The 23,416-nt window shown below is 41.3% G+C and overlaps 1 protein-coding gene across 6 annotated transcripts in view; it reads right to left on the bottom strand.

Annotated features, from left to right (window-relative positions):
• The window catches only part of SCAI (suppressor of cancer cell invasion), a 40,997-nt gene that overhangs the window by 8,822 nt on the left and 8,759 nt on the right, over positions 1–23,416 (bottom strand). Inside the window, exons 2-15 of one of the 6 annotated variants that reach the window (XM_061352598.1) lie at positions 22,886–23,015; positions 19,627–19,726; positions 18,006–18,137; positions 11,681–11,776; positions 10,988–11,074; positions 10,343–10,441; positions 8,943–9,039; positions 7,310–7,408; positions 6,074–6,226; positions 5,131–5,232; positions 4,863–4,964; positions 3,180–3,258; positions 1,125–1,224; positions 560–641 (exon numbers count right to left, since the gene is read on the bottom strand). In XM_061352598.1, the coding sequence (XP_061208582.1) occupies positions 560–641; positions 1,125–1,224; positions 3,180–3,258; positions 4,863–4,964; positions 5,131–5,232; positions 6,074–6,226; positions 7,310–7,408; positions 8,943–9,039; positions 10,343–10,441; positions 10,988–11,074; positions 11,681–11,776; positions 18,006–18,112 (1,203 nt within the window). In that variant the 5' untranslated portion in view covers positions 18,113–18,137; positions 19,627–19,726; positions 22,886–23,015. Of the gene's footprint in view, positions 1–559; positions 642–1,124; positions 1,225–3,179; positions 3,259–4,862; positions 4,965–5,130; positions 5,233–6,073; positions 6,227–7,309; positions 7,409–8,942; positions 9,040–10,342; positions 10,442–10,987; positions 11,075–11,680; positions 11,777–14,041; positions 14,161–18,005; positions 18,138–19,626; positions 19,727–22,885; positions 23,193–23,416 lie in introns of those variants that run through there. The other 5 variants (XM_061352599.1, XM_061352597.1, XM_061352596.1 and 2 more) reach the window with 5 other exon arrangements.

Here is a 23,416-nt window from a genome sequence, read left to right as displayed (position 1 = left end):
TTGGCATGGACTAATTCTACTTCTAAGTCCATAGCACTCTAGGAAGCAAGCTCAATGTCCAAGTATGTACCACTCTACAATAAGACTGGATGTTAATTTGAGTCTTGTTATTTCCTTGGTTCAGATACTTTTCAGACACCGACACCCTGAGCTTTATAAGATCGGGCTCAATGCTTTGACTCCTTTCTGTTCCTTAAAAGCAACTGAGTGTTGGATGACTGGAAAAAAGAAAAGCATATTAGTTATCTCCCTCCCCCACGCACACACACCAAGATTTGTCTTTGGTATATAACAAAAATAAACCTCCCACCAGAGACCTTGGAAATCTTGAACCTTTTTTCCCTCCAGGAGGATTTATTACTTTCCAATGAGCGGCTGTTCATGTGCTTCTCCTTCTTGTTCCTATTCATAGGATCAGATCCTGACTAGCATGCACAACCTCAAAAGAAAAGAAAGACTGAATATAAACTGTTTAAAAAAATAGCCTGTTAAAAGTGTAAGCTAACTAGGGGTTGACACTGTATCCTGTCAGACCAGTACCTGCCTTCAAGAGCCTTACCTTATAGGCGACACTGTTTGAAGAGTCCACAATGATAAACAGGGGCTTTCTTGTGAAAGGGTAGAGATCTCCAGGGTGAAGACTGGAAAAAGAAAGTGATGCTTCACAGAGCACTAGAATTGCTGCAGAGCTGTGACACTGCACAAGGTTCTTAGACACGCAGCTGCCCATGTCCAGATACAAAGCAAGCAAATTCCCCATGCCCCAGGCCTCAGATACATCCTCAGAGAGTAACTGCAAAACTATTTTGGTGTTCTCTGTAGCATGGGCTGTTGGACTTCTTACTAGTCCTTTCCCAACAAGAGATGTTTTATCTTCTTGAGAAGCCACGGACCATGAATTTGAAGTTCTCCAGTAATAAAGAGTCTGTATTGTCACAGTAATACTTTCTGAGTGCTTAAATCATCATTTAGAGTTGGATATTAATTTCTAATTGTTTAACTTCAAGCCAATCTACATTATGATGTCTTACACTGAAGAATTTGAGTTCAAGAGGGTCTGAAGCTTTTTTCTCTATTAAAGACAAACTCTTCTGATTTGCCATTGCCACACACATGAGACTTACCAGTGCATCTCCTTGTAAGATTGGTTTCGCTTGTGGATAGCATCCCCATTTATAATGTCCCGGTTGCTATTTGTCAGAACACCACCAAAATCATATGGACCTACACATGGCAAAAAAGAAAGCTTCAATTAGCACAGGCAACTCATCTCTGCCATGGATTTAACAATTACACAAAAGGCAGGAAGCAACCACAAATCCCAGAAAACTAAGTGAATCGGAACTACTGCAGTTGTAAGGAGATGAAGGAATGTGGAGACTTTACTAACTACAGGTTCAGTTTTATACTTTTTTAGTAGTTTCAGCAGCTACCAAAGAGAAGCAAGCAATGCAACTTCATGACCTCTAATTTATTTATCTGCTATTTATCCGTAAACATAGTACAAAAGATCCAAATATTGGCTCTTGTTGCACTACACAGCAGAACAGATTAAAACCCATTACACATTTCATATGGGAAAATCAATACCTTTGTAAAACTACTGTATGAGCTAGCATATTCTAGATTCAGAATCTCATCAAAAATGAGGCTAAGTCAATAAACCCCCCCTGCAGCCTCTCAGAACAGATATAATACTATCATCTGCAGTTACAACACTGCAAAGGGGATAAGAGAGCTCAGAGGATGAATAAGCTTTCAGGGGTAAGCTAAAGAAATGCTCTGCTAAGTTTGCACAACTGAGCTACCCACTAACTGTCTGGTGGAGAGCAAGGACGGAAGTAATGGCTATAAACAATATAAAATCCTATCAAGAAAGAAAAGGTGCTAGAGATACCAGAAAATACTTCAGTCATTGCTATGGGTATGAAGTGCCACTAACATTAGTAAAATAAAGCATTAGGATTTCTTCCTTCTGTTACACATTTGCAGAGTTGGTTGACCCTTGTGTGGCCACCAAATGCACTATTTTCAGGTTTGGATACGTAAGACACCTTTCCATTTAAGGGAAGCTTTGGGAACACAAAATCAGGAACAGAACATACATTAATTCAGCACTGTTACAAATGTGATCTGTCAAACACAAATGGCTTACAGGCAGTAAATGGTGCAACTTGCAGCTGCTCTCCCTTTTAATAAGGTAGAACTTTTTGGTCTGTGCAGGCTACACTACCTTATTAAAAGAATGCAGTTGTAATGGGATTCACTGAATGAAAAGTGAAGTGTGAGTATGCAGCTCTTCAGATGACAGAGCCTGGATGCCTCTACAGTAAGCTGAAACAAAACATGCAGTGAAGGGGACATACCACAGGCTTTAAAGAACACCGTTTAGTTAAAGCCTAGCACCAAGTTGCAGCAAAAAGTAAAATATTGAAAGCACTTAAAAAAAATCACTGCCACAATCCAGAGCTGACAGGGATTTTTTTTGTCTTTCAACATTTTGAGAGCTCTATAAATCATGCACTGGGATGGACAAGGCATGCATCTTATAAAGGAATGCAAGTCTCAAATAGATGAGGTGTGTACAATATTTAGGATGTTTTTTTCCTCCTTAATTATAGAATAGATCTTTTGACTGTGTTTGATCAGCCGACCAGTTTTCAGCTTTTAGATTGCAGCTGCATCCAAATATTCTGCTAGGTTGCAAAGAACAGGAGGATGAAGTGAGGGGAATTGTCAGAAATCATGAGAAGGGCTTGAATTGTCAGGTTAAGAAGCGTGCAAATAGAACAGTCCCTGCAGATGCTTTAGCCCTTTTACCACCCATCTCCTGCCCATGTGTTCTTACAGTACTGGAGATTGGAAAGAATCACATTTTATTAACTTTGCACTGATGCATCAACTGAGCCATGTGGTCTTCAAAACTGGTGAAGCTTTTAATACTTCAGATGCATCAAAAACTGGGTATGTCCTTTGAAAGGTTTCAGGTTAATGCACACTAATTAAAACACAGGGAACTATTGTTTGTGGAATAAAAAGACTATCTTACTAAGTAGACAGGAGAGTAAAATTGACTCGTCTTTTAAAAGGAGCTTTGTGACATCTTTCTTGGTCACTTGTCCTGGAACATAAAGAGAATTCAAGCCCTGTTCATGACAGGGAGCATTCCTTTATTGTACCTTCACTATCCGAACGACCTGATGGAAACACGCCCGTGGCCGACAAGTAAATCAGCAGAACACTGTTTGCAGGCAGCTCCTGAAATTCAGAGAAAGAGAGGAGTGGCAAGGGAAGAAATGTGTAAGTTTATTTTAATATTTGATCATCACTTTCATAAATACATTGTCATTTAAGATCAGGCTACTCCTGCTTCTGGCTTCCCTTCACACTGTTCTTTAAATGTGCATAAACCCTTCCCTGCCACACACACATACCTTCAAATAGGTGAATGCACAGACAAAAATGTGAACTGATGATATAGTCATACCTTTTTTCGCCAAGACCTCTAGGCTGATATTAGAGGCTCAAGCAGCACTAAAAAAAGCATCTGCTTTCACACAGACTTTTGCTACCTAGCCAGATCTGATAGCTTTCCAAGATACGGAAAGCAAAAGCTGCCACAATCCATGCAGACCCTAACTGTCAAGCAACTCAGGGTCCTAAAGGAAGTTCTTTGTTTCCAAATACCCCAGAGTCTGCAACATCTGCCTCTTCCCCAGACCCTTCTCATCTGGATAACAAGCACAACACATCCAGGTTTCTGGACAGACCTGTAAAAGAAACCTACTTTCCACCTTTCTAATGGGCTGCCTCCATGAGGAAACAGATGCTTTTAATTTCTGCAAAAGGCTGAGCAAGCAGGCACCCAAACTCCTAAGTATGAAGAGGAAACACTTCCATCACCTCACCAGCTGTTTCTTTACAGTTGTTTCCTGAAACAGACTAAAACTTGCTTCTTTATATGGATTCATGTGCTCTTTTTACTACTAAATCCCAATTGTACAGTCATAATTAAGCATAATGAGCCCAGCAACTTTACTGAACTTAAATAACCAAAGTAACTGTATTAAAGTCTACAAATGTATAGATTATTTATACGGAAGAGAGTAATGGGTAACAAAGACATGCAGATAAAAATATAACATATGCAGGAGAGAGATATAATTTGAATGGGATACAGAACTGAGACCTACCAGGTACACAGTGCTTAAGAGCATCAGTTTCTTGGCATACTTCCCTGATTTTGGATTGCTTGGCACAACATGAAGTAGGAGAATGTTCTTAAGATTCTTCTGTTCTCCAAATCTCTTAACTCAATAAATATTTCCTATATAATATATATAGGAAACACTTTTTTTTTTACATGTATGTCTGTATCTATAAATGTCTTTATATATGTGTGTGTACCTCCAGACACACACAGATAAAATTACTGGATAACATACAATCATATGCAACTATTACATTACATCACACTACTTAAGGCTTTCCATAGTACTGCCATGCACAATGTTGGATCCTGGATAACCACTACTAAAGCTGCTTGCAGAGCTGTTATTCAGGCTTCACTTTGAAGGTGGCTGTATTGTAGCTATGATACAACTGCTGTGTAACAGCAAGCTGGGTTTCTGTTGTAAAATGATCTTTTTCCCTCTCGCTTCACAGCAGTCAATGGATTTGTCTTTATTATACAAATTACACAGATCTATAATATTTCCAACCCCTCTGAAGAACATATTGAACATTTTAAGAAGGCTTCATTATCCTGAAGTATAAAGGATTATCTCAGCCACATTTTATTCAGCGTCACATACCATTCTGGATATTTTTCTATTACAAATAAATTCACTGATTTCACAAACCTTAAATGATGCTGCTAAAAATGTATACAGCTGGCTGAAAGTTGGTTTATAAAGTAGATATTTATGGGGGTTTTCCCGCCTGGCTGGTTTCTCCGTTGATTCCTGTTAGAAACAGCAAACGAGACAAAGAACCCAACAGCCATATATTACAAAGGAGTTTCATAACCCTCTATATTTCTATTTGTTATAATAAACAAACTAAATAAATAAATAAGCAAACAAAAAAAGGCCAGTTCAGGTCCAGGTTCATCACTGAAATGGAACTAACCTGCATTCCAGGTTTGTTCATTTGTGATGCTAAATTCATTGGTTCCCTTTCAAGTGCTTGTAGCATTCGGAACATATCAATTGTTAATTCACTGAACTTGACCTGCAAAAGAGTCAAACAGTTTATTCTGCCAGATACAGATTAAACATCATTTCTTTGGAATTATCCAGGTAAGAGATCAAACTGCACACCAGACAGACCATTTATGTCTCTCAGGGATCTGTTAGTGTCATTTTTGACTCTCTAAACACCCGTGAATGACTTTTAGAAGAGCTCACAGAAGACAAAGGCTATCTATTACTGGTCTACCAGGACAGTTTACTTGTGTGCAGACCCCTCAACTTTGCAAATTACAGACTTTTCTGGGGTATTTCCAGATCAAGTGCTGAAACCACTATGTACTATGAATTTAGACAAAATCTGCAAAAGATACACAAACTGTAGTTGAGATACAACTCCCTTGCTTACCTGAAAAAAGACCTCAGGGAGAGGTCATGAAATCTGTACAACTTCACTGTCATAATCTCAAAAGCAAGATCTTGAACGTCTTTTGAAAGCAGCTTCCTGTTGCGACTGGAGTTGCAACAGGCTGGAGTATGCCATATGAAAGTCTAAGGCTTTTTCTAGACACATGCCAGAGGCCTCTTGTGTTTGAATGTTATTAAGAAACATCCAGTGTGCGAAAATCAGTAGTATCTACTTTAATTAATCTGATTAATATAAGCAATAGGAGGTCAGTACCACAGGTTTAATAATTAATATTCAATTTTTAACTCTTCTTTTTGAGAACCTCTTCTTCTTGGTGTCACTGCACACATCACAATCAAAATATTCTCATGTTTGCCCCTCTTGGCATCTCTGTTGTATGATCAGAATGGGTTTCACATGTGAAAGGATTCTGAACTCCAGAGATACAAACCCAAGCCCCCAGAATTTCTTTTACCTGGTTGTTGCAGTTCCCAATAATGAGCGCATCCGCAAGAGCAAGCTGTCCCACTATCATTCCCTGCTCTAGCAACGGAGCTCCTGTTTCAGAAAGCCTGTTAGAGGTGATTACAATGGTGTTGTCATCATTTAAAACCATGACAGGGTCTGCCTAAAAAAAGCAACCAGAATAAATCAGGAATTCAAGAAAACGTCCAGATTTGCAGTCAGAGAGAAGTCCAAAGGGCTCGTCACTTACAGTAAATGTTTCATAACTGAGGCAGACCTTTAAATTTAATTTACCATACATATACTTATATGCAGGTAATAGAGCAATGCCTTACCACCTGGAAAAGCAACAGCTCTAAGGGACTGCAAGCAAATACATGGCACAAGCACATGAAGGTACAGCAAAGAGAAAAACATACTTCCCCAAATGACACAAATTCTGCTTCAGCTTTTCCATACCCGAGGAACCAAATGTCACCAACAGCCTCACAAATTCACACGGAGCAAACAAAACATTCCTAATACAGAAGGACCCTGCACTATTTTAGTTTGCCTTCCCTTCCTAGAAATAAATAGCAAAGGAGATGAGCAAATGGTAATGCTGCCATCCACTCTGGCAATATTTAAACAAATCCTCATATTACACAGTGACATCTGGTACAAAAGGAGGGAAGTAGAACACTGTCTCATTGAACAGAATAAAAAAGATATTTTCCTTTTAATAAACTTTAGAAGTTGGTCACATTACAACTATGCTAAGAGCCTATCAGTTAAATGCCATGCTTACACCCTATTTTCCACTATATACTGCTTATGATTTACCAGCACAACAGACCAGTACTCCAACAAAGTACACTTTGAAACACAATCAAAACATCAACAGGTTGGACTGGCTTCCACAACAACAGAACCAGAGCTGGCAGCCTCTCTGAAGTACTGGCCATGATAACTGCTGTGCTTTCAATTCCACCATGATCTGAACACCAAGAGCAAAAACAATAAAGTGACCAAGTGCTTCTCAGCTTCACGGTTCTGCCTTCAGTACCTTACATGACCAGGTCTGATTCTTCACTTTGACATCTGTCACTCTTCCAGTACATCTCCATGATTAAATTGGAGAGGAATACTGCCCCTGCACGTGGCACATCTGCTTACCACACAGAGGTGGTGACACAGGAACACTATGGTGAGCAAGCCAGCAGATTTCAGTTTTAAGCTAACAACTAAAAGGGAACGGTATTCTAACCTCAATAAATGCTGCCACTTCCTGAAGAACCAGGTTCCACTCCACCTGATCTTCAGTATTAAAGCGATGAGTGTAGTCTTCAATTTCATCTGACAGCTCCTGATGTAAAAAAGTTCAAAGAATCACAGTCATTTCTCAAACCCAGAGCTTAACAGGCAGTCAGTAACTACAATTTGGTTAGCTGTGCTGGCCTTTAATAAAGAAAAAAGTAATTACTTGAGAACATATGCAGCACATTTATGACTAACATGCCAGCCAAAACGCGCTCTTTAGGAGACAGAATGACAATGTTACACTGAGTTTTGGCAATGCAAAGTGTCTTTTAAGTAGGTCCAAATGCAAATATAACTATCCCACTCACATACAGCTATGTCACTGGTTATTACCATAAGCTACAGATACCAAGGACTCGAATTTCAGCTTACAAGTAACTTTAAATACACTGAGAAAGTGAATGGTATGGCTTTTTTAGCTGCTGCTAAGCTAAGCTAGCAGTTCAAGTAAGCTTAGACACCAAGACAGCAATGCAACCTACACAAAACTGTCAATACCAGAAGCTGCTTGCAGCAAGGTTGTTAGGGAGGTTTGGGAAGCATATGCTGTCAGGAGAAGCATTACAGATCGCAAGTTGGAAGGGACCCATAAGGATTAACAAGTCCAACTCCCTGGCTCTTCGCAGGACCATCTAACACTACACCAAACATGAGCACACCGCCTGCCATCCTCAGGCTCAGAGGCTTTCAGCTCCAGACACCAGCTTGTACTGGGAAGAGGCTGGGGTTCATTTGTTGTCATTAAAGGGTATCTCCCTATTTAGCCTGCATCTATTGGAACATATTTACTTGGTTTTCAAACAATGCTATCAAATCATCTGAGCTTGAAGTGTCATTATTAAATGTCTGATTCACAGAATCGCTATGTTGGATGCCACATATACTAGAAAAGCAGTGATCAGCTTTAGCTTGCACTCTATTTGTTGCACCTAAAGACTTGTGTTTGTCGGCATTCAGAGCTTTACTCCCATAGCAGAGGCATATGCAGATCCAGCCTCTCCAATTTCACAGCATTACCTACATCATTTGGCAAAGTTTAATTTTGGTGGGTCTCTGGAAGGTGTAAAATGTATTCAGGATGTGTTCTAGACATAGGACTGAGAGATCAGTTTGGAAGGGAAGAGAAATGAGCACAACATCAAGCTAAGAGATGCTGGCTTTCCAAGTAACTGTGACACGGAGACTTGCTGGGGAAGATTTCACCAGCGTCTTAAATCCCCTACAGGAATTAAGATGTACTCAGAGTTATCAGATGATCCCCACATTCTCAGATTAATAACATGCATTTTACAATTTATTCCTAATATATACATTTGTAAATCTTTTCTCTAGCCAAATGGTGACATCATACTGAATCTTTCCATAGCTCTAGCCATGTTATTCCTTCCTTCTGTGGCATCCAACAGCACAATCCATTAAACGAGGAGAAAAAAACAGAAAAGCTACACTGCAACAGCAGCTATTATCATATATCTAATGAGTGATATTTCAACTGAAACAGACTATATTATGGATTCCTTAATAACAAGAAGAGCCATCAACCACCCCCCCTTAGCACTTTTATCCTCATTTTAACATACCTTTACAAGGTCCTTTACAACATCCATTTTGTTGAGCAAGAGACAAACCACTATAAACCTTGCATAGTAACGCAGCTTCTTAACCACTAATTCAGGCCTAAACACAACAACAAAAACACCACAGCCAAATTTGAGATTAAAAGAGAACACAGGTAAGCAGCAGGGGTAAGGAAGAGGAAGAGTTTAAGACCAGAGCAAGGCTGAACACTCTGCAGACTAAGAGTTCTAACTGAATTCATGTGAAGATCAATAGCTACCTGGCTACTAAGAGGTTTACTTAAAATTGAGTACAGGGACATAAAACATACACCAAGAAAGCCACAGCCTCCCCCTTTCCCACAGTCTCCTTACATGAGAACAGGCATGGGAGTCAGATATAACCGCTGGCTCTTCAAACCTTTTGTCAGTTCACGGGCACTATCTGACCCCAGTGCACCACATGATAATCACAGCTGGCTCAGTTCACCCACATGCGACAACTTAAGAGATCTGCAAGTCAGCACAGCCCATAATTACTCATCCATTTCTAAAACCTTCTGACAGCATCTAGAAACATGTTTGGTCAATCCTACCTTGACTGAAACAACTCAAGCACTCAGACTGAAACTGAGAGATTTTTAAGAGATAATAGGATCAACAGGTATCAGAACAGAGCAGGGAAACTTTCATCTTTCTGTGGCACACAAGTGTGTTTAGACATAAGCAAGACTAAAGACGTGCAATTAGCTGAAGTCCAGAGATCCTTGAATCCTTGGTAAGAAGCTCCTTAACTAACCTTCTGTATTTATCTTCCATGATGACCTCAGATCATTTCTTCTTTAATGAGGGAACTCAGGTTTACTGGCTAAAATGTAAGATCAGGATCTAGAACTGAGTTCTCTACCTGTTCTTATTTATATCTGTCTGTGTTCTTGGCAGGCAGCACATTTTTGTACACTCAAGTGTACCTTTCTCAGTATAGCATCTTAAAAGGAAGATGTTACGCCTCCTGAAGCTCTTGGACTTTCTCCCAGTCAGTTACAGAGGGCTATTGTACTGCAGTACTAACTGATGTTCCCCTGAAAAGCCTGATTAGAATCAAGACGGTTCCTCTGTTACAGCACAACTGACCTATCTTCCAGCCACAGCATGCTACGTCCCAGCACTGACACTGTTCAGGATCCAAAATGACAACACTTCGGGGCTAACAGCTTTCTAGCCAGGACCAGATACCAGACTATTCCTCCAATCATCCAGCAAAGCTCTTTTTCTACTGAGGTTTTTTAATCATGGCAGGAGATTAAAAGAAACTTCCTTCAACAACACTGATTTTACTCCAGTTATACTCTCACAGTTTAGTTATTTCCTGTTTCACACACCATTCTAGTCTTGAAAAAACAAAGGCATTCATTCAGGCTTACCTGTCTTCTTTGTTGACTTGGGAGTAGTATGACCTCTGCCTAATTGCTGAATAGAAGGAGAAAGCTTCATTGAGATAGCTGGTTTCTGACGTGCGCAAGCTGCAGAGGAAGAATCAGATTAGCTCACTGCTTCAGAAGGAAATCCACACCAAATCCACCCTTCTTGTGCATCAATAGCAAAACTCCCTCTTAAGTGACATCATATGAAAGCCAGACTCTCATCCTTTGTGCCTGCTGGGAAGAGAGGTTTCAGAGCTTGGATTCCACATCAGATAACAATCAGATCTGCCTATCTTGTACCCGTATACACAGGTGACAGGTTAATTAAAAAGTTTAAAGGAAGGTTAAGCTCCCAGACTTGTAAATCACACTTTTGTATAAGGGTAAAATGCAGTATGCATGGGAGACTTAGAGACACTTCTGAGATAGGAGACAAGGCCTTTGGAAGTATCAGTATGACTAGACTTAAAGGTGCCACTCTCTGCAGCACCCCCATGCGTCCCAAGGGCCTTCTCGTTTAGAAACAGCGACCATGACTCGACAGATACATTGACTGCTCCTGGCTGAGTATCCAAGTGTTTGCCAAGGAACTGCCATGAACACTACATTGCCCTACTGAAACCTTTTCTGTGCATGCTTACTTACTAATAATGGTAATAGAGCTGCCCAATCTTGGAAGCAATTTCCCCAATTTGCCACCGCTTCAACCCATACCGATTGTCCAATATTTGTCTATTTTGCAAGAGAGAAAAGAAAGATTATAAGACATTCCAGAATGTCTCAGAACATCAGACAAGACAAAGATCCATCATATGGGCAAATTCAGCCTTCATTAGTGGTATAGCATTCCCAGTAGCAGCCCCTCATGGAGCCAACAGCACCGCATACACACACCAGAGCAAGGACCACCCATCTTGCATAAACTTGCAAGAGGTAGACATAAGTATGTTGCACAAAATACACACAACAAAAGGTCACAACTTCCCAGGAGAACACTCAGACTACACAGCCAACGTAAGGTGTGAAAGATCAGAGCCCACGCTGCAGCAGGATGCTTCACACCATTCCAGATGGGTTCTGCGCTGCAGAAACTTCTCCTTGGTAATACATTAAAGCAACATGCATTCAAGTACAGCAAAGGGTTTTGTTAAAGTCACACTGGAAACTCTGCAACATTTTAGTTCATTAGACAGTAAGCGCTACAGGAAGTGACTATTCTCTCCCTTCATGCTTGAATAACACAGTGAAATCTCAATCTTCACTGGAGGCCCGAGGCATACCAAGGATTAAAGTTGCATTTAAATCCATGGAACATGTCTGCCTACAACATTCCCTTACCGATGCTGCTGTTGAAACTTCCAGAGTTTGGTGTAAACGTCAAATGTTCGCCCAAAATAGGATTGCCACTGCTTTTGCCCATACTGTGGTAAATCCCTGCAAGAGAGACATGACAAGCGCAGAGTTAGGGAGTAGATTCCAATCAGCCCAGCATGACAGCAGCAGATTTGTGTCCATATCAGAATGGTTTTGTTCAGAATTGACTTGAAATGCTTTATAACTCCTCCTGCATCAAGAACAAGAACCATGATCCCTGTATATACTCAAAACCTGCTGCTACTGGAATCTCCACTGAAATCCTGTTTAGCTTGTAGGAAGCACATATATCATGATCTGACCACTGTATCCCTAAAAACATGCCACAAAGCAGACAGCATATTAATTTCATATACCAAGAAGGACTGCAATGGGGGGAAGAAAATTCTTCAGTGCTGTCATCTGATTATTGCTTCCTACTTCCAGAGGGACTGTCTAGTCACTTTTCAAATGTTGGGTTACATACCACGTATCACCACAGAATTTGTCACCCTCTAACCAAGTGACATGGCAGAACCTGAGACCTTCTGGCTTTCTGGTCTCAGTTTCCAGTGCTATAACTGAGTTAGTCAATCCAATTCAGCTCTGCTTTCATACCTCCACTCAATTTCCAATGTGATATATTTCCCTCCACCTCCAACCCACAACGATGATGCACTCCCAAGGATTTTAGCTTTGAAGGGTTGTGCTCTCACTCCTAGCAGAAGGCTCACTAAGCACTTGTTGCCTACAAATCCGTTCTGAAGCTGATTCAAAGGAGGTGTACAACTCTGCAAGTGGAACACCTTTTCAAGACGGCATAATCTTTCATTTGATTCAAGAATGATTTCTTCAGGGAATGCTCTTTCAAACCACTTTGCTGGTTAACATCCCATCCAACATCCCGGGCTTCAGAAGATGGCCATGGAAAAGCAGCATATTCCACTTCCAAACGTGGGAGGTCGAGACTGAGGGGAACACCTCCTTTTGGAAACCACTCCATGTCCTCTGGAGGAGTAAGGCAAGCAAAGCAGTACACTGCTATCTCCAGAGCAGCATACTGGCGCATTTCTGCTCTCTGTAATTGCTTTAACAGCACCCTAGGTAGAAAAGGAAATTAATATTCCTTTCCTCATCAGCCAGCTGTACTTCCCACACAGCTTGAAGGGCCTAGCTTAGTACATGTAAAATGAATCTGTTATCAGCTGTGACTCTTACCAGCCTAGAAAACCATTCCAGTACTTGCTGCTGCTGTTCTAGGAAGATGCCAAGGAATTTGGGCAGGATTAAAAAAAAACAAAACAATTGAAATAATAGTAAAAAAAATCTCCCCAAACATGGAATTGGCTGCTCAGCAACTTGGAACATCCTTTGGTGTAGAGAGTGGGAAACAGGAGTATAACCATGTGCTTCAGGGCACCAACATCTTCATCCAAATATAGCTCGATACAAACACATGCAAATTTAAAGCACTTACTGCAATAAATGATTCACCACTTTCTACTGTAGTAGATGTAAACTTTTCAGCTAAACAAAAGAAGTTAAGGAAGTGTCCAAATACATGCCTAAGATACACTGCAGGCTTTGATACAGCAAGAGGTAGCGATAAATTTAATTAGCACATCCACAAGTTTCAATGTTAAAAAAGAGTGAATACAAATACAAAACAACACTAATCATTTGAAAATAATAATACATTCAAAGGGCCCTGGCACTAACCTAAAGAATGCCTGAATTAGCAAGTTGACCCCAAGAACTCTACCAGTAGTAAACTGAGCTTTCAAGGCAAAGTTGCTGAGGACATTTGAGCAAAGGTCTAACATACGGAAACAAGAAAACAAACCCTCTTCTCTCAAACACTGAGAAGTAGGTATGTGCACAAATGAAGAACTAAGCAGATAATTATTTGCTGATCATGCTTATACCCCTCATCATAAGCTAATACACTCTTTACACCTCACCTGCCACCTTCCCTTGTGCACCTCTGTCTCTCCCTCGGTGCTGCACCTTCCTCCGGAGAAGCCTAAGCATTCTTGCAAACCCTGCCTCAACCCACTGCACTGCTTTCTGAATAGATGAATACCAGTGGCATTTTAAGAAGCCCCTGTGAGCACAGTGCCCACGTGTTCGCTGCTGCTGTCCACAGTCGCTGCTGGGTGTCCACATATGTATTTCTCAAGCAGCGTGCTCGCCTAATTGCAGTTGGCATAGCTGCACAATAACCATGCAATTCCTCAGCTCCCCAGGGAACAGGAAAGATCTCCATGGAAACAGACAGTAGCACTTGTTCTTTTGATAGTATTCTGACATGGCTGTAATAAAACTTCATTTATGACAATACATTACCGTGGTTTCACCACAGATTTTTGCAGACAAGAGCTGCCACTGCTGCCATCCATTCACTGTTTTGTGTTCTGAACATCATGCGTGTCACTCCCACATATCAAGAAATTCTGCTGTGAGAAAACGGATGCATAAGCAAAAGAGGACATTTAGTGCAGGGTTTTTTAATCAGACCAGAGGATCTGCATTATTTGAAAAGAAATAACCCAGGAGTACTAAAGACTCTGTTGATTGCAGACTGGATTATTAATACAGCTCCTCCCAATGAAGGAGACAGGGAAAATATGGTCCAGAAGCAAATACACACCCAACTTGAGAGCAGAAGACCTACATTACAGCATGACGTTTTGCTGCTTCCAGAGCTACAGAAGGATACTGGAGCAATGGAGAGAGAAAAAGGCAAGAGGCTCAGCTTTCTCCAGGATGTGCCTGGCTAAGGATGCTGGGAAGAGAACAGGCAGTGGTCTGGATACTCACTCCTCTCCTACTGATGACTATGAGCTTTACCAGAGGGAGGAAGTGGTAGTGAGAAGGAATCCAGATGCAGGGGAGGGAACAGAGATGCTTTGATTTAGGACAGTTCTATCCAAACAAGGAAGACAGATACACACTTCATTACAATAGCCTCCAACCTTCCAACTCCAACTCAGTGGAAAGTGTTTCAAGTTTCCTGGCTTTTAAAACATTCCAAACTGGACATGAAGACACAAACTCAGATGTTCTAAAAGGATGGGTTTCTCATACTGGGCACAGAAGACCAGTTCTCTTGCCACACTAGAGTGGCTGGTACATAAATTCCACAGGCAGCCCAGAATTTTATCCAATTCCTGCTTATAGTCTCAGCAAAGACCAGCACTACTTATGTGCTCATAATTAATTTTCTGTCAGTAATTCATTTCATCCATGCTGTTGGCAGAAGCCAGGTAATGCTGGCTGAAAACCAGTTAAAGGTGTTGAGGTTTGTGTAGCCAGCACCGCATGGAAGTTGTCACACAAGGACAACTTCCAGAGATATAAAGATGTTGAGAAAGTCCTAGAGACTCAGCAGTGTGCTTCGAAAAGGAAGGTTAGAATAACTGTAAGTTTAACACTCAGAGCTTTAAACACATTCACAGTTTTGACAGGTGATAAAAAAGACAATTTCCTTTTATGTTCCTAGACTTGTAGTAATTACAAGCTCCTATTCTCAGAACCTAAGCAGCAGTGGGATAACGGCATGTGGTGTAGCTTCCTCATCACATCTCGTAACCCACCAAGACAGTAAGCACACCAGCAGCACTCACAGTAACTTGCCTTACTGATGCAATTGGTGTGAGAAGTCAGTACCTTCCCAGTACCACATCGGGTACAGCCTGCAGCATTACATGAAGCTAACGGGGTCCTGTTGCTCCTGCATCAGCAGCAGCAGCATGGAACAGAACTAAGATATTCAACTTGCATCTCGCTAAAAGTCTACAAAATAAATGGGTAACCATTATCACTTCTTTCCACAAAAGGCCAGCAGTGGTGATTCTTGCAGCCTGCAAAATGAGACCTGATCTGAGAAAGTATGATATATGTGGAAAGTCTTTGCATTTCTTAAGGCATCAAGCATCCCTGTGATACTGAACACATTTAAGCACTTTTTAAACATTAAAATAAAATAATAACTGGTGACAGTGCACTACAAAAACTGCTTTCTAACACACTTCCTCTTTCCAGCCTTTTCTCCAAGAAAAAAGCAAATGGGAGTGGAGAAAGGACAGAACAGCTATTGGAACATACTTCATTACCAGTTGTTTCTAACTTACAGCTCAGGGTGTTCAAAAAGGGAGTAGGGACGCTAGAAAGACAACCTCCCCTCTAAGTTATTCTAGCAGGCATGGCCACAAAAGGACGGTATCAGTGGTAGTGTGAGCATGAAGTATACTTTGGAGCAGCAACCTTGGCAGATCATCATATGTTTTCCTCAAATGCTGTATTTGGCATCTGTATTGGGAAGAGAGGAAGGAAATGCTACTGAAACAAAGACGTGGCAGGCTGAGTCCTTGCATTTTTGGCAGCAGCAACAGCTAAGCAGCTGCCAACACAGCTATCGGCTCAGCTCCCTGTTGCTCAAGTGCCCAGAGGAGGTTTCAGGAAGGAAATCATTGCTCTCCTCTCCCTCCACCACCACTTCTTTTCCATGAAACATGATAGGGAGAACAGAATGGCATATAACACAACAGCAAAGGCCATCATCATCTTCAAAACAGAAGAAGGCAGGCATGCATCAAATGCATTTATTACCCTAGAGGGAAAAACAGGCAACTGGACTAAGAATTAGGATACCTGCCAAGTCATTTCCAGGCGAAATACCCAGAAAAGAACAAGCACTAACAGAGGAGACACCTGAAAATTATAATGCTGCTTTATCCAGTCACTATGCCCAAAGGAATCACAGCTCTTACAGGTGAAATAGGGGTCAGGTTCAGTGCAAGAAACACTACATTAATTGTGTCAAGTTACAGTACGGACAGAGGCAGGCTCTCTCTGGTACGTTCGTATTTTCACAGAGCAGAGCCAGCTGTTGAAGCCCATCTATTTTTATTGCCTAGATTTCATCCAAAGGTAATTTCTATTTTCTTTTCATGTAGTTGGACAAGCAGATTTCTTTTTGCAAAGCACCATGGATATACACAGAAACTACATCTCCCATCTGGAAATCTGATACAAGTACCAACTCCTTCCATGCCCAAAGGAAAAGACAGAATGGCTGTAGGTATTCTGTCTCTTTGATCTGAACTTGAGCATTAGGCATCCAGACACGAACTGTATTAATTTGTACTCTTCAGTGACTCAAGCCAAAATTTCAAGCAAGCTGCATCAGAAAGCCAATGCAATGGCATATATGGTCCTGCAAATCCTGGCCTCAAGATCTCAGTCCTTTTACTTTAGATTGTTTCATGGGGTGTCGAAAGCAACCATCAAGAACTCCTTGTCTCTACTGCCCATTTACCATTCAGATTTTGGAGCACAAACTGTTTGTTTTGGATTTGGTAATCAACTTCCAAAGCACATGAAAGGATTATCAATAGCAGGGGGTGGAGGAATTAAAAACATCTTTGCTAACCATCTGTGTTTGAATAACAGCAAGCTATATGGGCCCAAACATACAGTATTACTCAGAGACCAGTAAGACGCTGAACTGCCAACAAGATATGAGCTAAACCCCATGTTGCTTAAGAGACTTGACAGCAAAGCTTAGAAATAAACCAGCTCTTAGAAATAAACCAGTCTTTAACTTCAGCATATACTGACATTAACAGGATGCCTGTATCACTGTCCAAATGTGAACTATTTTCCTTGAACTCTCCTTATTTCCCCTCTCATTGGTGCTGACAAAAGAGCCAGACTTTCTGGCTGTTATTGCAGATGTTTTGTAGATAAATGCAGATTTTACATTTCTCCACAGTTCAGAGTAAGCATTTGTTTCACTAGACACATACAGGGTATGGTTTGGATGTTTCTGTTTGTCGCTTCCTAAATTTCTTCCCTCAAAATATTCTCTCCCCACTTTTCTCTCACCTGGGCTGATCCATCTCATTCCTTTTTTGGTACAGAGACTGTGGGTTTTGGGAATTGCATGCAGTTGAATGTATACAGCCACACCTAGCCCCTTCATTGTGTACTTCATACACAACACTTCAGTATGAATTCCATCCATTTCACAGATTTCCAACTTGTAGTTTACTGTTAACTGACCTGAGACATTCAGCTCTCCTTTCTCACATTTCCTTCCCTACTGTCTCAGAAACGTGTGAACTTCTACATTCTTACATACAAGGTCCAAAACTACCTACACATAGGTGCACACTGTTCTTCCCTAAACAGACTTACTGGGTTTGAGTTCGATATGTTCATTGTACACCTGACTTCAGCATCGCTTGCATACTAAAGCATTGTGTTCTAATGCTTTTCTGAAGGAATAGTATCAAAATGCACTAACCTTAAGCCATTAAATAGCTGTTTAGATTTATCCAGTAAGTAGCAAAAGTCTGTCACTGTTTTCCTCTCTGCTTGAGGAATATCATCTTCAGCTCCTCCTGATGACATGATTTCTTTTAGGGCAAACTCAGTCCTACGAAGAAGAAAATAGCCATATTACTCAAAAATGGAGGGCTACTATGAGCTCATCCAGATTAGATGCACGTACAGATCCATGGGGAGGGAAACAAACAAAGCATGCAGTTCTCCCACAGGTTACACTTCTCAAGACTCATTAAAAACAACAGCTGAGAATCAAAGCATGGGGCTAATGATTACACAATGAACTACTTAACAGAGCAAACTAAAAGATGTACAAGAGTCATAAAATAAAGGAAGTTTGAGGAGTGTCTTCACAAACACAAAATGGCCAACAAAAGGACTGTAACAAACTTGGGTTTCATACTTGGACAAAGAAATCCTCTCTCAATTTGCCCTTCTGCAGAGGTGTTTATCCTGCAGCTGTATTTAGAGAGAGTAGCCTCAGTCCTATTCACGTTTCAGTTTCTTTAACTGCTGAAAACTGTAGCTCACAAGTTCCTATTGCTAAAACCTAGCAATTTTAGACAGAATGCTGAAAAATATCCTGCTTCCTCTCTACTTCCTCATGAGTGTTTAATTCCATGGCTCGCACTGCCCACAATTATACCTGCAGATCTATTTTTACTGTTCATCTAAGCAAAATGGCATATTGTCCAGGAATCACCTGAACAAAACAGATGGAAATAATCCTACTATTGGGTACGTAAGGGACTAGGAAAGCCTGTAAAGGCAGAGAGGCTCTTAAAAATCTTACTTTCTCAGCTGCAGCTCCTCTGGAAATGGCTGCCAGGTCTTTAGCTCTTCTGTGCTCTAAGAATTTTAGTGCAAGATAAACACATCTCTAACTGGGCAAATGCAGAGCTTTTACTTCCAGCAACTTCTCTACCAGTTCTGGTAAACACTTTCGTTAAGCAACAAGTTTCCATTTGTGCAGAGGCTCAGTCTGGATGCTCTTTGTGCAAAGTGAACTCCATGCAGTCATTGGGAACTATCCAGACGCATCTTTTAATTGTTACAAAAACAACTTCACAATAACCAGACTTTAGAATTACCTCCCTGAACACACAGTTCATGCCCACCAAACGCAGAAGAAATTGGCAGTTCCTCCCCAGCTTTTGGGGTAAGTCAGTGAGCAGATCTTGCCAACCAAGCAGTTCAGTGACTTCCCAGTTTAGACAAGATGCACTTATCTGTTACACACCCAGGTGACAGCGCACTAGAGCCCTAGTGCAAGGACATGGGGTGTACTGCACAAACCACTTGTTGAAGAACTCCAGAAAAAGGTAGGAAGTATTTACATGTTGTTTGGTAACTGCAGCATGGTGCCAGACAGCTAAGAGTGTTCAGAACACACCAACCAGATGTCACAAGCTGTTGGCATGAGCTTAGCAAGCAGGAAATGAATATTATGAAGCACCAGCCTGTGTCTGAAATCTCTGAACACTTACATTCACACAGCATGAAACAAACAACACCAATGACTTAAAGATGACACAGATGTCAGAAATAGCCAGGAGGTGATTCAGGAAGAGGGACAATACCCCAGGTCCTGTGTGCTCCGCAGCAAAGGTGACCTAAATCCTTCAGCAAGGCCCTTGGATTCGGCAGCGCTCCACTGTGGTACCAGGCACTCTAGAGCAGCTTCAGATACATTGTCAAATATTTAGGACCTTGATTAAATTGCAAAGTATGTTTCATACAGTCTGTGTATCACTCCTTTAATGGTAAAGTCGACTTTATTTTATGTTACCCCTAAGTTATACTATCCAACTACCCAACCACTGCTAACAGGGGCCAACTGAATCTGTGCAGGCAAGTAAAACCAACTACAGGTCTCACATTGAAGGAGTCTGCTATACCAGCTGCAAAGAGGGGTTTTATGCCATCAACAAAAGATATGCTATAAAATCCACTGCCTGCCTCTGATACCTTCCAAGACGTATCAGAAGGCAGAAAAGATATTTGAGATGCACAGAAAGAAGAAAAAAAAATCTCTTTTAGGTTATGGAGACTATTCTGTATGGTCAGCCTCTCAATACAGCCGTTGGCACATGGGTTGGGACCTACTACTGAAGTAGAGGGCAAAAGCACCTTTTCTGCTCATAGAAACTGTCACAAACTGAGGGAACAACCTGTCTTCTTATCAGAGATGCTGATGAAGGAACCTAGGAAACAAGCCACACTTAAGCACGTTCTGACATTGAACAGAGACCTTAAAAATTACTATACCCTGGAGAGACTCCACTAGAACATTTAGTTTTCCTCTACTCACAGGTTCAGAAATGAAAACACAATTATTGCAATCAAGCCACTCAAATGGTATTAAGGCAACCAGTAGCCTAAGTTTAGGCTAAAATGTGTTTCTCCACAGCTGAGGTGAGAGGCAAAGACACAAAGAATCAGACAAAAGGAGCACACTTCCTAGTATAGGAAGGGATTTACTTTTTGAAAGAGAAGAGATGAAGTAGGTCTCAGTCACTCAAATTTGTCTCCAGGAGGGAAGCCCGACTGGTAAAACTGTTCCACACAGATGTGAAACTACAGTACCCGCAAAATTACATCTTCAATCTACAACTGAGTAAGCTGAAATCTTAAAAGCCACATACACCAACATGTGTACACTTACATCAAGCCTTTAGCTTGCACTGCTTTAGAGATCAAACTACCAGCAAATGCCTAATCAAGTCCCACTTTAAAGTGAAGCTACCCCAAGCACAAAAAGCAGAGACCTGAAAAACAGAAGAGAACCCTGAGAAACTCAGAAAACTCTGCCCTGTATCATGATCTGTAAAAATTGCATCTCTCATCTTTCCAGACACGCTCAGCCTAACCTCAGGGTCAAACATTTTGATGATATTCCTCTCACTCAACCTTAAGCACCTAAACAGTAAGATGCTAAAATTAATCACATTTTCTACTGATGCTTTTAGAGGGACGAAGGTGACCAGAAGACACTTGATCTAAGGCAACATAATGGATGGAGATGACTGGGTGCTCATGAAAAGCTACCCCCTTAGTACATCATAAATTAAACAGAGAAGCCTCAATGTGCCCTCTTTGTTTCTGGGTTATTTGGCAATAAAAAAACTAAATCACAGCTGAAGTAGAATGAAGTGAAGCCTTAGTTACTCACACAATTATGAAACTATCTCTGTTCTTAATGACCTGAAGATACGAGCACAACAGACGTAACACCTCTGGGATGGCAGAATGAGTGTGCTCCCAGTAATCATCTTTGGACAGTGACAGTGGATGAGATCAAGTTTCATTCTCCTGCAGGATAATTAAAGGCATTTTCTGGCTCTGCCATGCACTGCACTCAGAAAACAGGAGCACTTCTGAACAACCCAGTGTATTTAAACATGTACATAGTATAGTGGAAAATACTACTGAAAATCCTTAAAGATTACATTTGCAAAGCAAGCATGAGTCCTGCCCAGAATGGATTGGTTTCTTACTCATTACATGTTAAATTTATCTTCATGATGATCATAAAATAACACCATACAGAAAATACATTATAAAGATATTTAGGCTGAATCACTTCATGGGCAATAAGAGTCTTCCTTCTAGGAAAACAATAATCAGGAAACAAAACAAGGAGTTGAACCAGGAAAGAAATAAAAGCAATAAAGAATTAAGCAGTCATAGGCATGATAATTTCCCTCTGTGAGAGATCCTTAGAAAAGCTGCCAGAAGGTAATTCTTCCACAGATCTCAACTGAAAGAAGCATTTTGGTTACAGGCATGAGACACGCGCTGCTGCAATTCAAACCCCAGGTTCATTCAGCCATATGCCTGAATATGAAGGGAAGATGGGAAGATGGAAAGGAAAAGGACAACAGGAGCTGTGAAATGACAGGTGAAGGTGGCTTTGCCAGCTAACAGAGAAGGCAAATAAAATTACTTCTCTCATGCACTGGTTTTGGCATTTCATGCTCTGGAGGTGGTGGTGTTTGGTGCTGTACAAAGAAAGAACAACTATCACGAGTTGATCTTCCCTGCGCTGAAGGTTGTAATGCAGCACCATTACATACAGGAGAAAGAATTATTATTAGAAACAGCAAGTGGGCACAGCAAAGGGAGGAATATAGCTACTGACATGGCCCTTTCCTAGGGGACTGCTGAGCTCCACACGAAAAACATACATAAAATGCAACCAGCAGTACATCCACAAAGCGGACCTCTCCTTCTCTTTGATTCTAGAAGTAACCCCACAGATCTGTGCTCCTCTTCTGCAGACAGTTCTGCCAATTTTGAGAGCCCAGCTATACCAGAAATACCACCTATTTAATGTTTTGTTCTTGTGCTGGATGCTTTTCCCTTGATTTCATGCAAAAGAAACTGCTGGGCTGGTTTGCATGACAATTTTTCTTAAGTAGCACATGTCAGAAAAAAAGATCTCCAGAGTCTGCAAAAGGAGACACTGAAACATTGGTTTAAAAGACTGTTAAAATAAGTCAGAAAATGGCGACTTACAGCAGAACTTACTATTCCCACAAGATTTTGCCAACTCCTCAGGCCATACAAGGCAGAAAAACTGTGCTAGCCAAGCACGGCACTTTGCGTGCCAGGTTCTTTCCAACGCCCTCTCAGAACCCACAATTCCAGGTTCGCTTTGTCCAATCCATTAATAGATTTTACATATTCCTCCCATTGCAGCACCCAGGGCAGAAGCATCCCAGAGGATGGTGAGACTGTGCAAAGCAGCTGGGGCTGAACAGCAGCAGGAGGAGGAGTATGGGAAGCGGATGGGAGTTTCATGATGCTAGCCAGTATTTTCAGTTGTATGTCACTTACATCACACACGTTTCCACTTCCCTGTGGTTTGCTGTCTTTTGGCTAAGGTTTTTACAGGCTCAGCTGGAAGGGAAAAAGCGCTGAGGTCAACAGTATGCACTCCCAACTGTCCCTATACCGGGGCTTGGGCCTGTAAAGCAAGGCACGCTTTGTGAACAGTCAAGGAAATCTAACTGACGACAAAAGTCAAGCATAAATATGTTAAATAACTGATTACATGCACGTCTCCTTTGCCATATTTCTTACTTAGCCTGGATCACCATAACCTGCCCTTCAGCTGCCTGGTAGAAGAGGGCAGTCGTTAACTTCAAGCAAATAAAACCTCACTCCACTGAATTCAGTGATGCTGTAGGGGCAGCAGAAAGCAAGGACAGGTAAAACTGGGGGCAGCTTCCTAGAGCTGCAGAGCAGAGTTGGCTGCATGTGGCACCTCTACCTCCTGACACAGCACTTGTAAAACTGCTCTTTTTCTAAACCATCACTTCTGCTCAAGTTGTGAAATCTTGAGCACCTCCTGCCTTCCGGTCAACC

Source organism: Neopsephotus bourkii, unplaced genomic scaffold (genome assembly GCF_033783945.1).
Source record: "Neopsephotus bourkii isolate Nb327-2 ecotype Australia unplaced genomic scaffold, CSIRO-AGI_Nbou_v1 NB_659, whole genome shotgun sequence".
Taxonomy (NCBI): domain Eukaryota; kingdom Metazoa; phylum Chordata; class Aves; order Psittaciformes; family Psittacidae; genus Neopsephotus; species Neopsephotus bourkii.
The sequence above is the reverse complement of the archived record's forward strand: the minus strand, read 5'-3'. Positions and strand labels throughout refer to the sequence as shown.